The sequence below is a fragment of the Trachemys scripta genome, chromosome 4 (assembly GCF_013100865.1).
Source record: "Trachemys scripta elegans isolate TJP31775 chromosome 4, CAS_Tse_1.0, whole genome shotgun sequence".
Taxonomy (NCBI): Eukaryota; Metazoa; Chordata; order Testudines; family Emydidae; genus Trachemys; species Trachemys scripta.
Genome location: NC_048301.1, coordinates 107,393,325 through 107,413,372, shown reverse-complemented (window position 1 = coordinate 107,413,372; position 20,048 = coordinate 107,393,325). Strand labels below are relative to the sequence as shown.

Here is a 20,048-nt window from a genome sequence, read left to right as displayed (position 1 = left end):
GATCTCTCGGTAGGTCCTTAAGACAGTGTGGCTGAATGTTTGGTCTGTGCCCATCCGTGGCATTCTTACGCACCACCTCAGCTTTTGGTGACAACCTCAGTGGCATCCTGTAGCAATATTCCTTGGTAAATATGCTTCATAGTTCATTGGTCTTCCATCCTAAGAATATGTCCATGCCAACATAGAAAGACACCAAACTAAAGTAAGACTCACTGACCTGTAATTCCCAGGATTGCTCAACATTTGCTGCCCTCCAACCCTCTGGTATAGTAACTGATTTTAAGGAGAGATTGAATATTTTAGTTAGCAGCTCAGCCACTTTATCCTTGTGTTCCTGCAGAAGTCTTGGGTATAACCCAACCAATCCTAATGACTTGCTGTTGTTAGTTTTTGGACAGTTCCTTATCTTTAATATGTTTTAAAAAATAGGTACATATCTCCCCAACATTTTATGTGGTGGAGTTTAATGCAAAGGAATCATTTAGTTTCTCAGCAATATCCTTATCCTCCTTAATTGCTCCCGTTACTCCCTGATGGGCCAGCTGACCTACTGTCCTGTCCACAAGCTTCCCGCTTCTGATATATTTGCAGGATGTCTGATAATTTGTATTTGTCTTTGGCTAATTGCTCTTCATAGTCTTTCTTAGCTCTCTCCTAACTCCCAGTTTACATTTGACTTGCCGTACTTAATGCTCCATGTTATGGGTGTCACTGGGGCTGGATTTCCATTTGCTGAAGCCTCCTATTTTGATCTGGTTTGGCTCAAATTACCCCTTGAATCTTGGCATTTGATTAGACTGGTTTTTTTCTTCCCTTCTTGCTTCCTTTGTTGTTGGGGGTTAGTCATACCTTATGTGACTCTGTTACTCTGCCAAAGTAACCCCCATGCCGCATTTGAGGATTTTCCTTTCCTTGCTTTTGAGTTAGTCTCTCTCAGCCTGGCTTAATCTTTTATTTTATTTTTAAGTTTCCCTTTCTAAAGTTTAGTGTCCCCAGGCTAGTCTTTGATATCATCCCTTTGCTGAAAACATTGAACTTAATTAAATTCCGGTCACTGTTGCTTCACGATTCAGCTACAATTACTTTTTGAACCAACAGTAGCATGTTACGTAAGACTAAGTGGAGAACAGCTTCTCTTCTCAACTTAGCTGTCTGAAGCAGCAATCGTTAAAACTGTCAAGAAATTATTTCTGTAAACCCTGTCCCAATGTCACGTTTGACCAGTTCATTTGTGTGCAATTGAAGTCACTCACTGTTATTCCTGTATTGGATCTTGCTGCCTCTTTGATTTATTGGTTTGTTTTTCTGCTTCCTTTTTAACAGGAAAAATATTATTGTTAATGATAAATATTAAAAATGATTAGAGGCCTCACACCGGTCGGACCCCATTGTGCTCCACGTTGTTTGCACATATAGTAAATAATAGTTCCTGTCCTATGGGGCTTACAGTCTAGAGGACAAGACATAAGAGAGAGATGAAACAAACAAGTGGGTGGAGCTAGCAGTGGAGGATGGGGTAACAAAAATAAACAGAGTATCAATATTGATGATGATAATTATTATTATTAATAATAATTAATAATTAATAGAAGTATCAGGAATGTTAAAACTGGGTTTCCGGGGGATAGCTCAGTGGTTTGAGCATTGGCCTGCTAAACCCAGAGTTCAATCCTTGAGGGGGCTATTTAGGGAAGTAGGTAAAAATCTGTCTGGGGATTGGTCCTGCTTTGAGCAGGGGGTTGGACTAGATGACCTCCTGAGATCCCCTCCAACCCAGATATTCTATGATTCTATGAAATACCAGATCTTTTGGTGGGGGAAGGGTCTCAGAGAATGTTTGTTGTGAGTTCTCCAATGGAAGAGGCAAACAATGTCCTCTCTCTAAGATATTCATTAGTCATTGGAATTAGATAGGGCTTTACAGATACAAACAAAAAGGATTTTAAACAGCCTCATTTAAAAAAAAAATCCCTTCTCCTCTCACTTGCTCAGCTGTCCTTCTCTGTATAGGTGTGCTACCATCAGAGTCAGGATCATCCAGTGATTAGGGCACTAGCTGGGGACTCAGGAGACCTGCACCACCACAGATTTCCTGTGTGACCTTGTGCAAGTCACTTAGGGCCAGATTTTTCAAGGTATTTAAGCAACTAAAGATCCAGATTTCCATGGGAATTAGGCACGTTGGTTCTTTTGAAAATCTCTCTAGGCACTTGTCTGCATCTTTAGGTGCCTAAATATCTTTAGAAATCTGGTTTCTAGTGCCTCAGCTCCCCATCTATGAAATCGGGATACTAGCTCTGGCCTACCTCACAGGAGTGTTGTGAGGATGAACACATTACAGATTGTGAAGTGCTCAGTTACTCCAGTGCCATATAAACACCATAGATAGATACATTTCATTAGCTCTCCAGTCACCATAGAGTCACCCAGGGTAGACAAGACCTTAATTTTTAATGTAAAAAGAAAGTTGGGGGGAAAGAAACCCACAAACTTTCAGGGCTATATCATTCTCTTCCCCCCACCACTCATTCCCCTCCCATCCCATGCTTGGTAGATCAACTTTGATGATTTTTGAAGGTTTGCAAGCAGCATCTGAGACATATGCATTGTTTGGCAGCCGTGAAGAGGTGAAATTTGGGACTTGGGGAAGAGGAGATTGCAAATGTTCCTTCCCCTTCGTCGGGGGACAATCAGCCCTCTCTCTGTGGGGAGAAGTCGAGGGGGATTGCTGAGGGGGGGCTGCCAGGTTGTGGCGGGAGATGGGCCCCAGCCAGACTCAGCTGACTGCATTCTCTCTGTGCAAAGATCCCCCCAGGAAGCGTGTGGACTCCCCAATGCTGAACCGGCATGGGAAGCGGCGGCCAGAAAGGAAGTCGATGGAGGTTCTCAGCGTGACAGATGGCGGTTCGCCAGTCCCAGCTCGCAGAGCTATTGAAATGGCACAGCATGGACAGAGGTAGGTAGCCCCCATAGCCAGGAAAGATGAACCCCGTGCTCCTGGCCTCCCCTACTTCCCCTCTACACAGGAGGAGTTTGAGAAAATGTTCTATCCACACCAGCATTTGTAGAAACATCCAGCAGCACTCATGGTTACTGGCACCATCATATCAGTTCTGTCCATGGCATGAGGGTCCTGTCCACTGAACCCTTTTACTCAGAATCCTACTGAGACCCTTGACACTGGTGTCATGAGAATAGTATGAATCTGGAGAAACCCTACCAGACTCCTTTGGGTGCCTCTCAGGGCTGCTGTCAAACTCAGTATGGCCCTGACGCTCATAGATCACTGGATTTCATAAGCATGGTGGGTATGTATCATTCCAGTTCTCTCATCTGCAAGGAAACTGCCGCTGTTGTGATATGCTGGAGAGGAGTGGAGGGAATGGTGTGCCCAGGGGAACTGCTGTGTGAGCTGCCCTTCTGGTTGTGTTGTACTAAGGAGCCGTTCTCCACGCTCATTACAGGATGGCCACACTAACGAAAGGCAGAAAGGAAGCATGTGTATTTGGAATTACACAGAGAGATATCAATCTGTATTCAAGAACATCACACGTACATAGACTGTCAATGCTTTCGCTTGTAACTCAGCTTTTGTGACATGGTCTTTTCCCTCAGCTGTTAAGATCTGCTCAGGAAGAGTCTCCTGTGCCCAGAAGCTCCTTTTGCTGGCTGACAGCTGGGCGAAGAGCATGAAATAAAGACGTTCAGAGGCCCTTAGAACTGCCTGCGATTCTTATTGGATGACTGAGGCAGTTCTAGCCCTAGAGTGAAGAAAGCTATTCCCCGAGAGCTGCTAGGATTTATTCCTGGGGTCCATGGCTGGGTATCCTTAAGATTCAGTGTCTGAAAGGTTCCTCATCATAGGTCAGACAGGACCCCAGCTTTATTTCCCCCCCCCCCCCCCCCCCATCCGACAGTGAAATAAAAGGATCTGTATAATGATCAGATAGCTGTTTTGGAGAAACGTGTGTTTCACAGAGGCCACTGATGTCAAAGAAGGTAGAATGAAGAATAAGACTGAGCACCCTGGGAACAAACTGTTACCAAGCAGTAGTCACTAAAATCAAACATCCACCTTTTCCCCATCTCGCCTTTCATATCCAGTCCTGGTACCTGGAGGCCCTGCTGGCCCATGAAGGTCTCATATATGAGACAGCCACTGGTGCAGTGTGCGGACTTCGGCACCCCAGCTGCAGACAGTTTGTTGCCTTAGTAAGTTGCTGTACTCTGCAGTTGCTTGCGGGGAGCATTTACCTAGGGGGAACAACAAAGAGGAACCAGGAATAATGTTGATACAGACAAATTGAGTTAGGAGCAAATCATTCCACCAGCGTAAAGCTTCCTGGCCTGATCCTGATCTGTTCTGATAGTTGGAATGCTCCCTGCACCTCTCACCTTTGGCTTGTGAGTCCATAACAAATGTGTCAGAAAGCTAAAAAGGGGAAATCAAGGGCTCGTTTTGCTTTGAATGTCCCACTTTCCCCCACAATTGGAAAATGTTGCAATATGAGGTGATCAGTGGAAAGAGACACAAGGGGAATGTCTGAGATTATCTCAGAGACACTGGAGAGAGATGCATTGGCGGCATGTCAATGAGGGATGACTCTAGGTTAAAGAAGGCAGGACTCATGCCAAAGGTATCAGGGACAATCAGAAGGGATACACTGGGAGTGTGTGTGCAGCAGACAACTTCAGCTAAAGCAAAACATACAGGTCTGATCAAGGACAGTGGAGGGGCACACGCTGACATTATGAGGGATGATGCCCAGTTCAGTGGTGCATATTTTGGAAGAGGTTAAGGGGAAGGTGCTATTTTATTTCAGGCTCAAGCTTTCATTACTCAAACACTCTCCACATCTGTAGATGACAATGGCACAGTATGAGTTGCTGGCAGTGTGATGATTTATAACGTGAGCGGGCTTCGTTAACAAATGCCACTGCATGGAGAGTGTCTGGGGAGGGTGCACTGCTGATAGGGGCACCATCTGTCAGAACAGTCAGTAACAAAACGCTAGGTGCCTGCAGCCAAGAATCAGGCTTTTTAAGGCTAGCTGTATAGTATTCAGCAGCAAGTGACCCACAGAGGGTGGATTTTGCAGCACTTCTTCTTAGCCCTGTGACTTTCAGGGGATGGTGCTGCCCCGGTATTCTCAGTCTCGGCAGATGGATATCCACTGCTTTATTCCAGGAGGATTGTACTGCATTGGGAAGGTGAAGAGAGACTGAGGAGACAGTCCTAGTTAGAGATGAATGACTGTAAACACCAGGAAATATACACCCATTGCTTCCTTCATAAGCTACCAGAGATGCTTCTCTAGCTCAGTGGGCAAAGCACTCCCCTGTGACTTGTGTTTTAGTCCCACTGCAGTGAACATCTGTTTATTTGCAGAAAGGGGATGCATGTGATAGCCTCCAGTTGTATGTGGATAAATAACACACTTGGCACCCAGCCTGGGACCACAGGAGCCTCTAATCTTGATATTATGGGTTTGATATCCTCTTAGAATAGCCACTCAAGCTTGAAATAGGGGACTCAAACCCAACAGGCTGGTAAAAGGGCTTATGTGCTGAAAGCATTAGGAAAAAACATAGCCCTTCAGTGACTTAGTCCTGGAGAAGAACAGTGGAACAAGTGAAGTCCCACACAATGACTGGCTTCCAGCTTACAAGCTGCTGCCCATCCAGCTCTGCTTGAAACAATGGTGTTGGCCTCTCTAAGTGCTCTCTGTTGTTTCTCTGACTGTATGTGACACACTAAAAGCACACAAACACCCACATCTGGTGGTTAGGTTTGGTTTTATCCTGCTTTTAGCCAGCCCAAATGTATTGAAGGGGAGAATGATACTGAGCTACACCACTGCCAGTGCTTTTCTTTCCCACCCATTTCAGACTGCTTGGCTCCTCCTAGAAGCCACAGCTTCACTCCGGCCAGGAGAAACGTCAGAGGGGAGGGGATAGGTGCACAGAACACTGTAGACACCTCATGGCACTAAGAATCTTGTGAAATGGACAGCCCCTTCTTTAGGTGGTGCCTGCTACCCCTGCAGCAGCTGGAACCTCTGCTGGGGTGCCAGAATTTTCACAGTGGCAAGGGTCAGAGTTGAGAAGATTTGCTCAAACTTCCTAAAGTTGATTCCATCAACTATTCATTTTCCTTCCATTCTTTTTCTTGTGGGTTGCTGAGGTGGATAGCACAAGTGAAATAGCAGCCAGTGCTGGCAGGCTGTATTGTGTAGAGCAGCTATCCACATAACACAGAGCTGACACATAACATAGACCTCCTTTAGCGAGGCTTTTAGAGTCCTGCTTCTCAGCTGCTGGGATTCTCACCAAGTTTGGGAAGCAGAATGGTTCTTTTTGAGGGATGGAGAGGGGTGTGGGACTGGCAGGAACGAACCATGAAGAGTAGAAAAATAAAAGAGGCCTTTAAGACGATCTGCTTGCAGTTTTGAATCTGTGCCCAGTGTGTGCTTAGTGTTAATGACTTCCCGGAAAGGCTTTCAGATTCCCAGCAGCAGTAAGGAGGGCTTTGCTATTTTCACATTCAAGCATGGTCGATCTCCAGTGAGAAATGTGAGCAAGTGGACTCCAGCTGGGGTTTTCAGTGCAGTAATGGGGAGCAGGGTGTTGGGGTGTGTTTGTTGTGGAGGTCACAGACCATGACAGGCTGGGAGTCGACTCTTAGAGAATACTTCTACCGGGGTCTGATTCTGCCATGTGCTGAAGGCCTCAGCTCTCACCAAAGCCAGTGGGACTGGGAGTTGAGGATGCTCAGCACCTTCAAGAGATGATCAGCACCATTCAGGATGGAGCCATAGTTCAGAAAGGAGCAGGAAAAGTGTTTTGGAGATTTGCTTTAAAGAGGACGTGGGTTGGGAGGGCTTAGAGTCAGGGACGCTTTCAGGTGAATCTCTTTTATGAATGTCCATATTAGTAACTCTGTTTTCTCACTTTGTTCCTGCCATAGTAAAACAATGTTCAGTAAAAGCCTGGATATCTCTGAAGCCAATCCCAAATTCAACAAAGAAGAAAGGTATAAACACTGACAATCTGTTCCTCTCCTCTACCTCACTGCTGAGACCTTAAAGATGCAGCACTTATCTTCTCCATGTGGGGATGCAGCTGCTCATGCCTAGAGAGAGCCAGGGATGGTGGGCGGTGTTTTGTGGGGGGGGGCGAGGGGTTGTGTGTGTCTTCTGCAGTAGAATGCTATGTATTGTTATATACAACCCTTCATACGAATCTGTCCCCAAAGGCTTCATGCACAGGCTATGTCTGTATTAGGATTTCCCCCTAAAATTTCGTATTATTGCTACCACTGTATCAGCCTCCCTGGGTGTTCACAATGGTGGGAGTACCAGTGTAGAAAGGGGACTGGTATTTTAAACCACCGTCTTACCTGAACCTGCTTTAAGAAAGGCTGAAAACACTTAGCTTTAAAGGCCAGCAGCCATGTGGAGCTCTGTCTACACTACACTCCCATCATGGCTAACTCCAGTGCAGCTGAGCCAGCGGTAGCAATGGTGGGAAGAAAAATGCCTTCAGCCAAGGGGCAGGCTCTTTAAGGCTGTTGTAGATACACGAGCAGAGAGAGAAAGAAAAGGAATATTTGTGGGTGAGATTGAATCAGGATGCTGTAGACTCAGTGGCTCAGGAAATAGTTGCAAGTAGCTGGGAAAGAATAAGCGAAAGGGCAACACCCGACTGCTGCCGAGAGAGGCAAATGGGGCCGGGGCAGAGAGGCCACCGAATCTGGGAATTTAAATAGAGACTCTTGGGTTCATTTACAAAATTAATTTAGCCTTTTGGAGGAAGGGGGTGTTGTGAAACACTGAACACCAGAGTGGTGGAGCTCTGTTCTGGTGCTAACAGCGAGCTATAACACAATGGGTAATTCCCCACCATATTGTAGCCCTCCTATGCTACATGATAAAGACAGTGCTTAAAAATCCTTGACCTTTGCCCCAGTCCTTATCTCTTGCACCCTGAGCCAGTGTGGTTATGTCTTTATGGGATTTCCTGCCTATTGGGCCATGTGCAGGTCTCGTGGGGAAAGTGGGTGGCAGAGGGAACACCCTGTCAATTAACAGTCTGTAATAATAACAACACTACTGGGCATTTATATTGTGACATTAACTCACAAATCCATCCAGTTAAGGGGCCAGCAACAAAAGCCACAGCCAGATGGACGGAGGCTGCTCCTTGGCACTGAAGTGGGAGGAAAGTTGAAGGTTTCTCAAGGTTCCACAACAAATCTGGAGGAACCCTGCTTCCCTTTATACAGAAACCTTTCCAGTTTAATATAATCATGGCCCTTTCAATATAAACCTTTAGAGACTGCCCATGTGTGAGGGTGACAATCTCCCTATCAGCCTTTCACAGACTGACACCATCAATTGAACACACGGTTTAAGGGCCCTGCAGCTTCCACAGAAAAGAAGCAGGGAGAGCACTGAGTTTGCCAGCAGATGAAGGGACAGATCCTGAGACAGCATGCCAGGTACTCACTTGTATGAGACCCAGCAAGAAATGCCTTTTCATCTAGTCTGTGACACGAGAACTGTCTCCTAAGTCTCCCCAGCTCCACTGGTTTCCCTTTGCACTTCTTCTGCAGCTGTGCAAAGGGTGGAGAAGATGACACTTCAGGAACTGCTGGGAGAATCCCCTAAAGACACAACTGCACTTCTAGCTACATCACAGAGGAGATGTTTTCAGAGGGCAGGAGGGCTGGGCTGGACTTCTGCAGGAGAACCTCCTAGGGGCCTCTTTATTGAAAGGAGAGCGATGAGGAAAGAGATGGATTGGCACATTCCCTGCCACCTCCCGCCACAGTTTTATCTTTCTCGGTGTTAAGTTGAAAGGGTCTCCAAGATGGGAAAAGGAGTGGGAGGCTAAGGGAAATAGTCTTCAGATCTGCTAATGGAGCAGGGAGAGGAAGGAAGGGCAGCAAAGAGAACCCCAGCAAAATGACCCCTCTGGGGCTAACTAATCATGGTGGCCACTAAATCGTTGGCCAACATTTCATTCTCCAGTTTTTTGATTTCTCTTTTTTAAAAGGAATACTGCATCTTTAAGGATCCTCCCCCTCTAGATGCACATGGTTGTCTTAGTAGCTGAGGCCACTGTCCCTCTTCTCTCTCTTTTCTCTCTTTTAGCTCCCTCTCGCTCCTTTCAACGCTTTCCTTCTTCTGTATCTGGGTTGCTGCAGCTCCGTAGTTCACTTGCTTCAATATTGCAGGGAATGCACATGTCTGCGCTGCTGGGTCTATTGTGTCCTGGGTTTGTTATTTTTTTAACCTCATTTCCCATCTCCCTTTCCCCTAGTCTCAATTGGCTTTCTGTTCTTTGTTAAAATCCTCAGTGCCTTTCCCTTTGGGGAAAATAACTCACAATGAAGGAAAAGTGAATAAATCTATATACACACATTATGTATGTATTTCAGTACACTGTGTGTGAGTATGGGTGTATTTTATATATATACGCACACACTAGGAGCCAAATCCTGCTCTCGGTTACATCCGTTTAAAGGGATTTTCACTGATGTAACTGAGAACAGGGTTTGGCCCTATGCATATGAATTAGGATCTTATCCAAATTATAACTCCAAACCAAGTACCAATGGAGTGTCACTCATGCATATGAAAAAGCACTCACTATAATGCTTCTTTCCACCTCTCTGTCAATGTACAATATAGTGACTTTTTTTTTTAAATTGTATGTGAGTCTTAAGTTTTCTTAAGACCCACCCCCATGTTGCCTGGCACAGCGTTCGGAACAGTCACGTAACAAGAAGCACATCTGGCTGTGTTTATAAGTAAACTGTGAAATCAACTTGGCAAATACTGAATCTGGCATTTATGGTGGTGATCATCTTGTGAAGGATTGACCTGCCATTGGGTAATTCTGGCAGCTAGGGGGCCTGTTACAGAAACTGGAGAGAGAGAGAGAGAGAAATGTTTCTATCCTATTTGGAGTTTGGTTTAATATCAAACCAGAGTTTTTCACATTAATCAAAGGTCAGATTGAAAAAATAATAGACATTGATAGTCTCCCAATCTATCTGACAAGCCAATCAGGGCATAGAAAGTTTAATAAAAATAATCCTACCTCTTCCTTGCGTGCTTTGATCAGCAGTGAAAAATTAAGAGTGTTGAATATTTGACTTGCTGCCATCAAGCTTAAGAGTCGACATACCATGGGGATAAATGGACAGTTCACACCTCTTTTAGGTTTGGTTTACACTCTGTTCACATTGGAAGGCTATCTCTGCAACTTCTAAAGCCTGGAGGCTTGATTTATTTTAAATAAAAAATTAGATTCTGGAGTACAGGATCGCATCCCCAGGGATAAGTACTGGCATGACCCAGCTAATTTGAATCCCTGATTTTAACACAGTAAATGCTCCCTCATGACTATTAAGCTAGTATCAAAGCATGGCTTCAACTTTGCCTACAGTCTCACTCACTGGGCTCCCAGACTGGCTCAGAAATGTGTATTTTAATGACCAATACCATTCCCAGTTCATGCATAGAAAAAGATGCTTCTCGCCAGGCCAGTTTGAGGGGCAGCGGGACACTGTGCTGAGCAAAATGGGTGCAAAGAGATCAGCCTCCTTTTTAACACTCTGATCTAACTGTTCTTCAGCTAAGAGATGTTATGAAAACAAAACAAGGAACACAAACCCCCAGCTCTGCTGACTGGTTCAGTTGGGCGGTGTTGGTTTCTCGTAACACCTTAGTATATTCTCTCCCGATTCCCAGTTCCCAAATGCAAAAGTCTGACTGTTTGTGTGCAGTATGGAAATCATTGTCTAGTAAATGAAACTGTCCCCTCGCATTCCTGGTCTCCTGAGCGGGAGGCACCTGTGGCAATAATTCTGACCATCGGTTCTCTGAACAGTATTTCACTTTGCTTTTCGTACTCTTCTCTCCACCTGCCTCCACGTCGTCCCCCACCCCTCTCTCTCTCTCTCTCTCTCTCCTCTCTTTATTTCCCCCTTCCAAGGATGACGAGTGCTGATGCATTGGGGTAAGCTCCAGTTTTGGATTATACCTGTTGTTGGACTTGTTGTATCTTATAGAGAGATTTTTTTAACTTGCAAAGTTAACAAATATAGATGTATAGACTTGATCAAATGAAACTTTTTAATAATGAGAGAGATGTGGGAAGAAGCATTTGTGTGTGTGTCGGGGGGGTGTATGTGTGTGTGTGTTGGAGTCACACACTCTATATACTTCTCTTCTTCTTTTGTTTGTTTGATTTTAATGTGTCAGGGAACACAAAACTAATCTCTGACACTATGCAGATACTAAGACACTTTGAGAATGAAAACTCCTTCCCCACCTATTGCACTTTTCATGTCTGTATGGCATACCTGATTGATTATTGATATTTGAATAACAATGTCCTTTTCCCCCCCGTTCCCCCAAGATGAAGCTAAAACCCACACATGGTCTAAAATAATTCCTGGGTATTTTCCCTCCTCTTAGCACAAGTTCTTTTTCCATGAGAAAATAATCAGCTCTGACACCTTCAAAGTGCTTTTTTTTCTGATACAATTAGGAATATGGTCACACTTTAGATGGAGTTTCATTTATTAATAGTTATTAAATGGATAATAAATTATTAATATGTTTTAATAAATTGTAATAGATTGTCCAGCAAGTCAGTAGATGCTTAGAACCAGGGGTTATAACCATGTATAGCACCTTCTAATGTTGTAGCTATAACCACCTATAATATGTGCTACTCAGGTCTGTAACATGCATATAACATCTCTTAGTGATTTATTAACCCTTTATAAAACAATTATAAATGGAACCTTAATATAAAGTGTAACTGGGATACTCTAATTAAACAAGATGATGCTGTTTAATATCATCACCTAGGGTGTGCAGAAGGGTGCAAATCCCCTCTCCCCCTACTCTTTTCCCCATGTGTGTCTGCATCCAAGGGCCTGAAACTGCAGACATATACTACAAGGTGTAGGACTTACTACGAGGATTAGACCCATTGACTTCACTGTAGCAATTCAGGGTAGCAAATGTTGTGCCTTGTAGTAAAAATTAAGATTGGGGCATAAGACAATACAGCCCCACACTCTGAGGTGCCATCCTGATATTATATAATTGGTGGTATCCCTACTATTTATTACTCTTGTGATCAACTTTGCACAGGGGAAAAAATGTTTCTGGTTGATGCTAAAAATTAAAAGCTAAAGAGAGATTAGGTAATAGAGCATGGCTTGGCATGTTCACAGACCAACCGTCCTGCTGTCTCTCACGTATTAGATCGTGTGGCGTTCTGGAAGATTTTAGACATTTTGTTGTGGTTTAAGAATCTTGATTTTTCATTTAAATGATCAAGTGAAAAACAAGAAGGAGCTCGGTTTGTGTCTAATTTGATCTAATTTGTGCTGTAAAAGAAATGAGCAAGCGACTGGCTGGATGCATTTGGCTGAGATTTTCAAAGCCATCTACAGAGTTTGGACAAATCCAAAATCTCAGCCACTGTTTGCACCACCCAGGGATGCAAGTCTGATGCATCTACCATACGGTGCATGCATGCTGCAGGCTCCCATTCTTGGGAGCACAGCTCCTGGCTGCGAACAGCTAAAATGCTGGTTACAGGACTGTATACTGCACTCACTAAACATCATGAACCGAGCCCATTTTGAAGGCCGCAATACAAGAACCTGGGACCAAACTTACCCCATCCAGTACAACTTTATTAGAAACAATGATTCTCCTAATAGAGAATTCACCACTGCTATGAGGCACTGAATTTTACCTGTGATCTTATTTTAAAAAATCTACGAGTTTTAATCAAAGAGAAACTGAATGTAAAGTCTGGTTTAGATTCTACACTGGATTCTGTTTTTAAGCAGAAGTAAAACAATTCTTTGGTGGTGCTTTTCAGAAACTGCCGACAGAAAAGAGACAAAACCAGTCTTTTCTTAACTATATAGATTTTGAATAGTTTGAACAAACGAACCCCAGTGTACTAGGAGTTAATGAGGGGTTTAGATTGCTCTTTGAGAGAATCAATAGGCCTGTGGTCTATCTGAGGGCAGGTCTTCACTACAAGGGGGGGGGGGTGATTTAAGATACGCGAATTCAGCTACGCAAATAGCGTAGCTGAATTTGACCTATCAGAGCCGACTTACCCCGCTGTGAGGACGGCGGCAAAATCGACCTCCGCGGCTCCCCGTCAACGGCGCTTACTCCCACCTCTGCTGGTGGAGTAAGAGCGTCGATTCGGGGATCGATTGTCGCGTCCCGACGAGACGCGATAATTCGATCCCCGAGAGATCGGTTTCTACCCGACGATTCAGGCGGGTAGTGTAGACCTAGCCTGAGAAAGTTACTTAGACCCAAGGGTAAATGGCATCATACGAATTTCATTCACAACTTGATCTGATGGTGCTAAGGAAGATGGCTTCACCAGAGGATGAGTATGAGAAATAGCAACAATCACATTTTAAAAAAACTTTCTAAAATAGCTTGTTTCTGAAAAATATGTGGCCTATATAGAATGGTGTAGTATGAGGCTAGGGTTTTCAAAAGCACTTTGGAGCAGACAGCCCATCCTAAAGACTTTTTTCGGCACCTATTTAGGGTGGTGATAAATCACACTAGATTCTCCTGTGTGATAAGTAAATAGATAAAGGGTAGGTCTTCACTACCGCTTAAGTCCATGTAACTTACGTCACTCAAGGGTGTGAAAAAGGCGTCGGTGCAGCTGTGCCAATGTAACACTTCTAGTGTAGTCTAACCCAAAGAGTGATGCACAGAGTACTGGCACATACACTATGTAAAACACTTGGAGATCTACCTGCATGCGGGAATGTAACAGAAATGTAAGGTGTTATTAATTATAAGGAATGGAATTATTTGAGTAATTATAGAAATGATACTTACATTCCAATGATTCTTAATGGCTCTAGAGACTTTAAGATGGTTACACACTAACAGATATTTTCAGCTAAATAAACTTAGTTCATATTCAGAGAGAAAAGATACTTTTCCTGCTGTGGTTTGCCAAGTTCCTCCTTTCCCCCCACACAGTAAGATTGTTCGGAGTCTTCAGTGCTCATGTGCTGCTGCGGGGAGTTCCACTTTCACTATACAGTGATATATAGATGCAGATATTTAAATTCTTTCTATGCTTTCATCTTAACATTGCAGCACTGGGCCAGTTTTCGTGACTGATGTTTGGCCCCTGCTTTGATTCTGTGCATCTGGCTGACAGATGCAGAACAGAGCAAAGTCGTCCTGCAGTATTTTTTACAAGCTGGTTTAATGGATTTCCCAAGGAAGGTGGTCTTCTTGGGAGGGAAAAAATCTCTCTTAATAGCTTTTTTTTTCTTTTTTCTTTTTTCTTTTTTTTTTTTTTCTGAGAGCTGAAAAGCCTGCCACAAGTGAGTTTCCATAATCACTTGGGAATTTTATCCCATTGGTAAACTTAAATGCTGGAATTCGTTAGAAAGAGGAAGAAGCAGGTGAGAATTCTGGAAACTGTCCTTCCCTTTCATGTGGGAAAATGAAAGGGAAGGACAGTTTCCTTCCCTTGAAAATGGTCAGCTCTCTTTTTTAAAGAGCAATAAAAATTGATCCATGAGCTCCTTAGACTCTGCCCTGTGTTCCCAAACACAATTTCCAATGTGGAAAAGCCAAGATACGTTAAAGGGTCCATTTTACCTCTTCCCTTGTTTCTTTATAACCACTCGTAGCCACTCTGTGGAAATAAGGCTAATTTAATTAGTAGTAGTGTGGATACTGAATGCATTTCCTATGAGATTTAATTCCAACCCTCTCCTCTGACCCCTGCATCAGGCATCTAAGATAGGGGGAAGCTCAGTATATTATAGCTTCTTGCAAACCACTGTTTGTGATAAGGAACGGGCTGGGAGGTGGGGCCTGCTGTGTTGTGCCCTATATATATGTGACCACTTGTTTTTTTAATATGGGGAGAGATTGGAATAAGAGCGGTGAAATCAGGGTTTGTGGAAGCAGACCTGATTGGGGTCAGGTGGATAGGAGAAGGTTTTAAGCAACTATCCTGAAATTCAGGTGAATGTTTAAGATCAACTTCCAACCACGATTGTGTGTTGAGGGGAACAAAAGGCCGGGTACTTTGGTGCCTAAAGATGCAGATAAGTGCCTAGTGTGATTTTCAAAAGACCTAGGCACCTAACTCCCACTGGGAGAGAAAGGTAACATAAAAACAGCCCAGCAAAAGTGGAGCTCATGTATAAAGCAGGCCGTACTCCACTCTCATTTCCACTGGTATAAACCCAGAAGAACGCCAATGTCTGCAATGGAGTTAATGTGGGTTTACACTGGTGGAAGAGAATGCAAAGTTTGGGCCAGTTTGTTTTGTATAGATGGCAGTGATGGATGGGCTGCATTGAGATGCAAGGAATGAATTCCATGGAGAGTTTCTGCACTCGACACAAATTGTCAGAATGGAGCTTGTTGTATGTTAATTTAAACCTTCTTCCACTGCTCATCGATTTTTTTTGGTAATGTTATAATTTCTTTTTAAGAATAGATGGGTGTGAAACGTTTTGAATCTCAATTTATAATCTTATTCTTATATAATAGAGCGATACAATTGAGAGACGAGGGCAGGGACTCTAAATTAGCTTTGTGTTCTCTAGAAGGCTGTTTATACTTACAGGACTAATATATATAATGTATATGTGCACATATCTAATAGGGCTGTCAAATGATTTTAAAAAAATCTCAATTAATCTCAAGATTAAAAAAAAGTTGCAATTAATTGCAGTTTTAATCACACTGTTAAATAATAATAGAATACCAATTTATTGGTTATAAATATTTTGGATTTTTTTTCTACATTTTCAAATATATTGATTGCAATTACAACACAGAATACAAAGGGTACAGTGCTCACTTTATATTATTATTTTTATTACAAATATTTGCACTGTAAAAATGATAAACAAAAGAAATAGTATTTTTTAGTTCGCGTTTAGAGTCTACAAGTCAAAGCATGAAGGGGCATATGAATATTTAGCATTTATGGCACATAAATACCTTGCAGCTCCGGCTACAACCATGCCACGTGAACACCTATTCTCATTTTCAGGTGACATTATCTCCCGAAAGGTAAACAAACTTGTTTGTCTTAGCGATTGCCTGAACAAGAAGCGGGATTGAGTGGATTTACAGCCTCTAAAGTTTTATATTGTTTTGTTTTTGAGTGCAGTTATGAAAAAAAAATCTATATTTGTAAATGTCACTTTTCCAACAAAGAGTTTGCACTATAGTACTTGTATGTGGTGAATAAAAAAATATTATTTCTTTTGTTTATCTTTTTATTGTGCAAATATTTGTAATCAAAAGTAATAATATAAAGTGAGCACTGTACACTTTGTATTCTGTGTTGTAATTGAAATCAATATATCTGAAAATGTAGAAAAAAATCCAAAAATATTTATAATACATTTAAATTGGTATTCTATTATTGTTTAACAGTGCGATTAAAACTGCAATTAATCGTGATTATTTTTTAATCTAGTTCATTTGTTTTGCATTAATCATATGCATTAACTGCAATTAATTGCCAACCCTAATACCTATATTCTTGTACACACACGCGCACACACACACACGCCTATATGCGTGCAGACATATATATGGTACTCATGTTGGTAGGTCCAACTGTGAATAAAGATTTGTATATGTTAGTTGTTGGTTGTGTTGGATCTCCAGTATAGTCTCCTCCTTCAAAAATTGTTGTTCTTCAAGACCACCTATCCTTCCAGTTGAGGAGAGTTGAAAGCAGCTGCCTCTAGAGCTGGTCAACACTCTGGGTCAGTTGAGCGTGGGAGGAATCGCTCAAAAGCCACATGAAATGCTTTCTGCTATGAGGGACAGTTTTTGTCACTGCTCCTGTATTAACATTCTCTGCTGTTGAGAAGTTCCATTGCTGAGCTGTTCATGTTTTTGGTCTACATGACCTTTCAGGTCAGAGCCACTGGTTTTGGCCCAGTGCATTTGTATGTTTTGATTGTTGTTAACTATGGACAATTTTTGCAGAGGCCTTTGCTGGTGAGCGTAAGGGGAGGTGATTCTGTATGGGTCACTTTGCTGGCAGGTGGAAGGGCAAGTTGATCCCATAGCTTGGACTTCACCTGATTACATTAGGGCTGTTGATCCCAAAATTGGGAATCTCGTCAGCAGGCAGGATGGCTGGCGATCCCATAAGGAGATCTCACTGGTGGACAGAACAGCAGGCGATCCCATAGGAGAGCTCACTGATGGTTAAAAAGGTCTGTTATCCCATATGGGAACCCCAAAAATGCCAGATTGAAGTGACACTGATCCTGTGTAGACTTTATCAATGGGCAGAAAAGTTATTGCTTCCACAGGGCAACCTAATTGGTGGGCAATGGCTGGGTGATCCCATAAGAAGAGCCATTCTGGTGAACAGAAGAGTTGATGTTTCCATAGAGAGGAGCTCTCCAATGGACAGAAGGGCCTGTGGTCCCCTAGGCCTAGAGGAAGTTCCTCAGAGAGCAGAAGAGATCAGTGATTTCAGATGCAAATCTCACTGGAGAGCCAAGGGGATGGCATCATGGTGAAGTTAGAAATGGTGGCTCAGCATCAAATAACCAGTCACTATAGACCTGAGCTTTGGTTTCACGGGGACAGTCCTCTAATTTAAGAAAATAGTGCATCTGGGGCACTGCAGATTTGACCCTTTTTGGTGCCTGGTAGAATTTTCTGCTCTTGTGAGTTACACAGATAGTGGTTTTCCATATCTCTGGGGTTTTTACCTCTGGCACAGCAAGTGGAACTATGCAGAGAGTAATTCTCACCACCAGTACTGGGCTTATGATAATGGCTTTTGCTGTGATCTCTTTAGTGTACACTGGCAAGAAGCAATATCTGTCCATGCGCAAATACTCATGACCCCGAAATGGGTGGCATTGCACAGCTCCACTCACAGAGCACCTCTGGGGTCACAGGGTTCTCTCTGCATGAACATAATTTCTTAGAGGCTGGGGGAATTGAAAGGTTTGTCATGTAGTGAGAGGGTAAGGAAGAGCCATGTGCTTTTCCTATTGAAAGCCTCCCTGCTGCTCCTCACCTCATGCCTGTGCATGCGGTGGCTGGTGTTCAGTGGATGTTCCTTGCCCAGGGTTTCTGAGGGCCATCTCTCCCTGTTGTGTTCACTCAGGTCTCGGTCGATCAGCGGAGCTTCATCTGGTCTCTCCACCAGCCCCCTCAGCAGTCCAAGGGTAAGTGGCATTACTTCAGGATCTATGGGTACCATTCCCTCAGACAAGCTCAGTGCTTTTTGGCTTCTATGCCTGTAGAGCTGTGGTTATTTGTGGAGTGTTTTATTTTTCCTTGGTTGGTTGTAAATTTGCTTGAATTGGGGAGATATTGATTAGAAATTAACGTGCAGCATCTCTTACCCTACATGTTTCCTGTGCTACCCGAGATGTCTCTCTATGGCCCTGTCCATCGTCAGCCTCATAACCACCTTTAGGACCAAACACGGCTGGGACACATAACACCCCGTTGGGTTGTCTATAGCACACCTTCAGCTAATACGGCTGCTTGTAACAAAGTCACAGTGAAGCACCATACCATGTCACTTTGGTTCTGCTTAGTACAGACTGTGCTTGACTGACATGGGTCTAGCTAGAATGGGGATGTTACTGAATATGGTAGTAAGTACCCTGGTTTGGTACTCTAGTGAGGACAGGGCTTCGGGGGGGGGGGAGGGGAGGGTGAATTATTTGGATTTGAAGAGAAATAAGAAATTGGCACATCACAAGACTGGGGTCTCTGAGGAAACAGAGTACTCATTTCTGTCTCCTGTCAACGAGCCAAACCCTGAGGTCTTTACTATGTATTTAGCCAGTCCCTACTGAGGCAAAGGTCCCTTTCATTTCAGTGGCAGCTCACCTACCTAAGGATTGAGTACAACATCAGGGAATCATTCCCCACGATCAGGGCACAGACTGTCCCCTCCTCACATGGGTCTTCCCTTTTTGTATCTGGGGTAGGGAGGAGAGCAGTGGAAGTCAGCTCCCTCTATGACACCATCACCACCCGCCTGGGAGCCAGCTTGGGCCTGGAGATCTATGCATGCATAGTGGAAAAGGGATGTGGGATGGCTGGGAGGACTCACATCCTACCCCAGCCCCCTGCAATATACAGTAAACCTCCCACATAGCTATTACAGTCAGAGGGTGCACATACTAGTGCACAGAGGCCTTACTGTGGTGGGCAGCCTCTCTTGGGGTGCTTGGTCCACACTGAAAAGCTCATGGGGCTATGTCGACGTCTGGCCCAGAATGTTTCAGGGAACCTCACAGCTCTTCCTAAGCCCCACTCTCAGCAGCTGTTTCCATGAGATGGTGAGTGCACTCCCACCTGTGTAAGTACCTAAGGACATGTGTAGATGACTCCAAGAAGCATTTCAGATTGCTATTTCCCCTAAACAGTCAGGTGAATTCATATTCTTAAAGGGACATTGTCAAGTACAGGTTTCTAGCTTTGCAGACTTTCCAACCTCTCCATTGTTTCAACTATTTTCTTAAAAGCATCTAATTTCCAAAACCTTTTCCCATCAATTTTTCTCCTGTTTTGTAACTGGCAGACATTTGATTTTGTTCCCCCACCCTCCCATGTCTTTAACACACCAGGAACCAACAAGGTTCCATTTCAGAAGGTTCCTATTCTGTGCACTGGCCTCGCTGATGTCAGCAGGACTGGCCAGAATTCTGAGAATAATATTAACGACTGCTGCAGAATAAGTGGAGAAACGCACAAAAATAGCATCCAGTCCTGCAAACCCTAGTCATGTGAGTAATCCTTTCTCATAGGAGCAATTGCATTGATGTCAATGGGACTACTTGGGTGAGTAAGAACTCCTCACATGAATAAGGGTTGCAGATCTGGTCCACAGTGACTATTCTTTAAAATGACAACTTGGGAGCAATTGATTAAATGTTTTTTAAAAGCTATTTAGCAGCCAGGTGGCATTCTCAAAAGACCATAACC

At 43.6% G+C, this 20,048-nt stretch overlaps 1 protein-coding gene across 6 annotated transcripts in view; it reads left to right on the top strand.

Moving 5' to 3' along the window:
* Positions 1-20,048, top strand: part of BRSK2 (BR serine/threonine kinase 2) — a 457,676-nt gene that overhangs the window by 397,917 nt on the left and 39,711 nt on the right. For all 6 annotated transcript variants that reach the window (XM_034770318.1, XM_034770317.1, XM_034770316.1 and 3 more), the window contains exons 12-13: positions 2,806-2,956; positions 18,211-18,271. In XM_034770318.1, the coding sequence (XP_034626209.1) occupies positions 2,806-2,956; positions 18,211-18,271 (212 nt within the window). The remainder of the gene's footprint in view (positions 1-2,805; positions 2,957-18,210; positions 18,272-20,048) is intronic.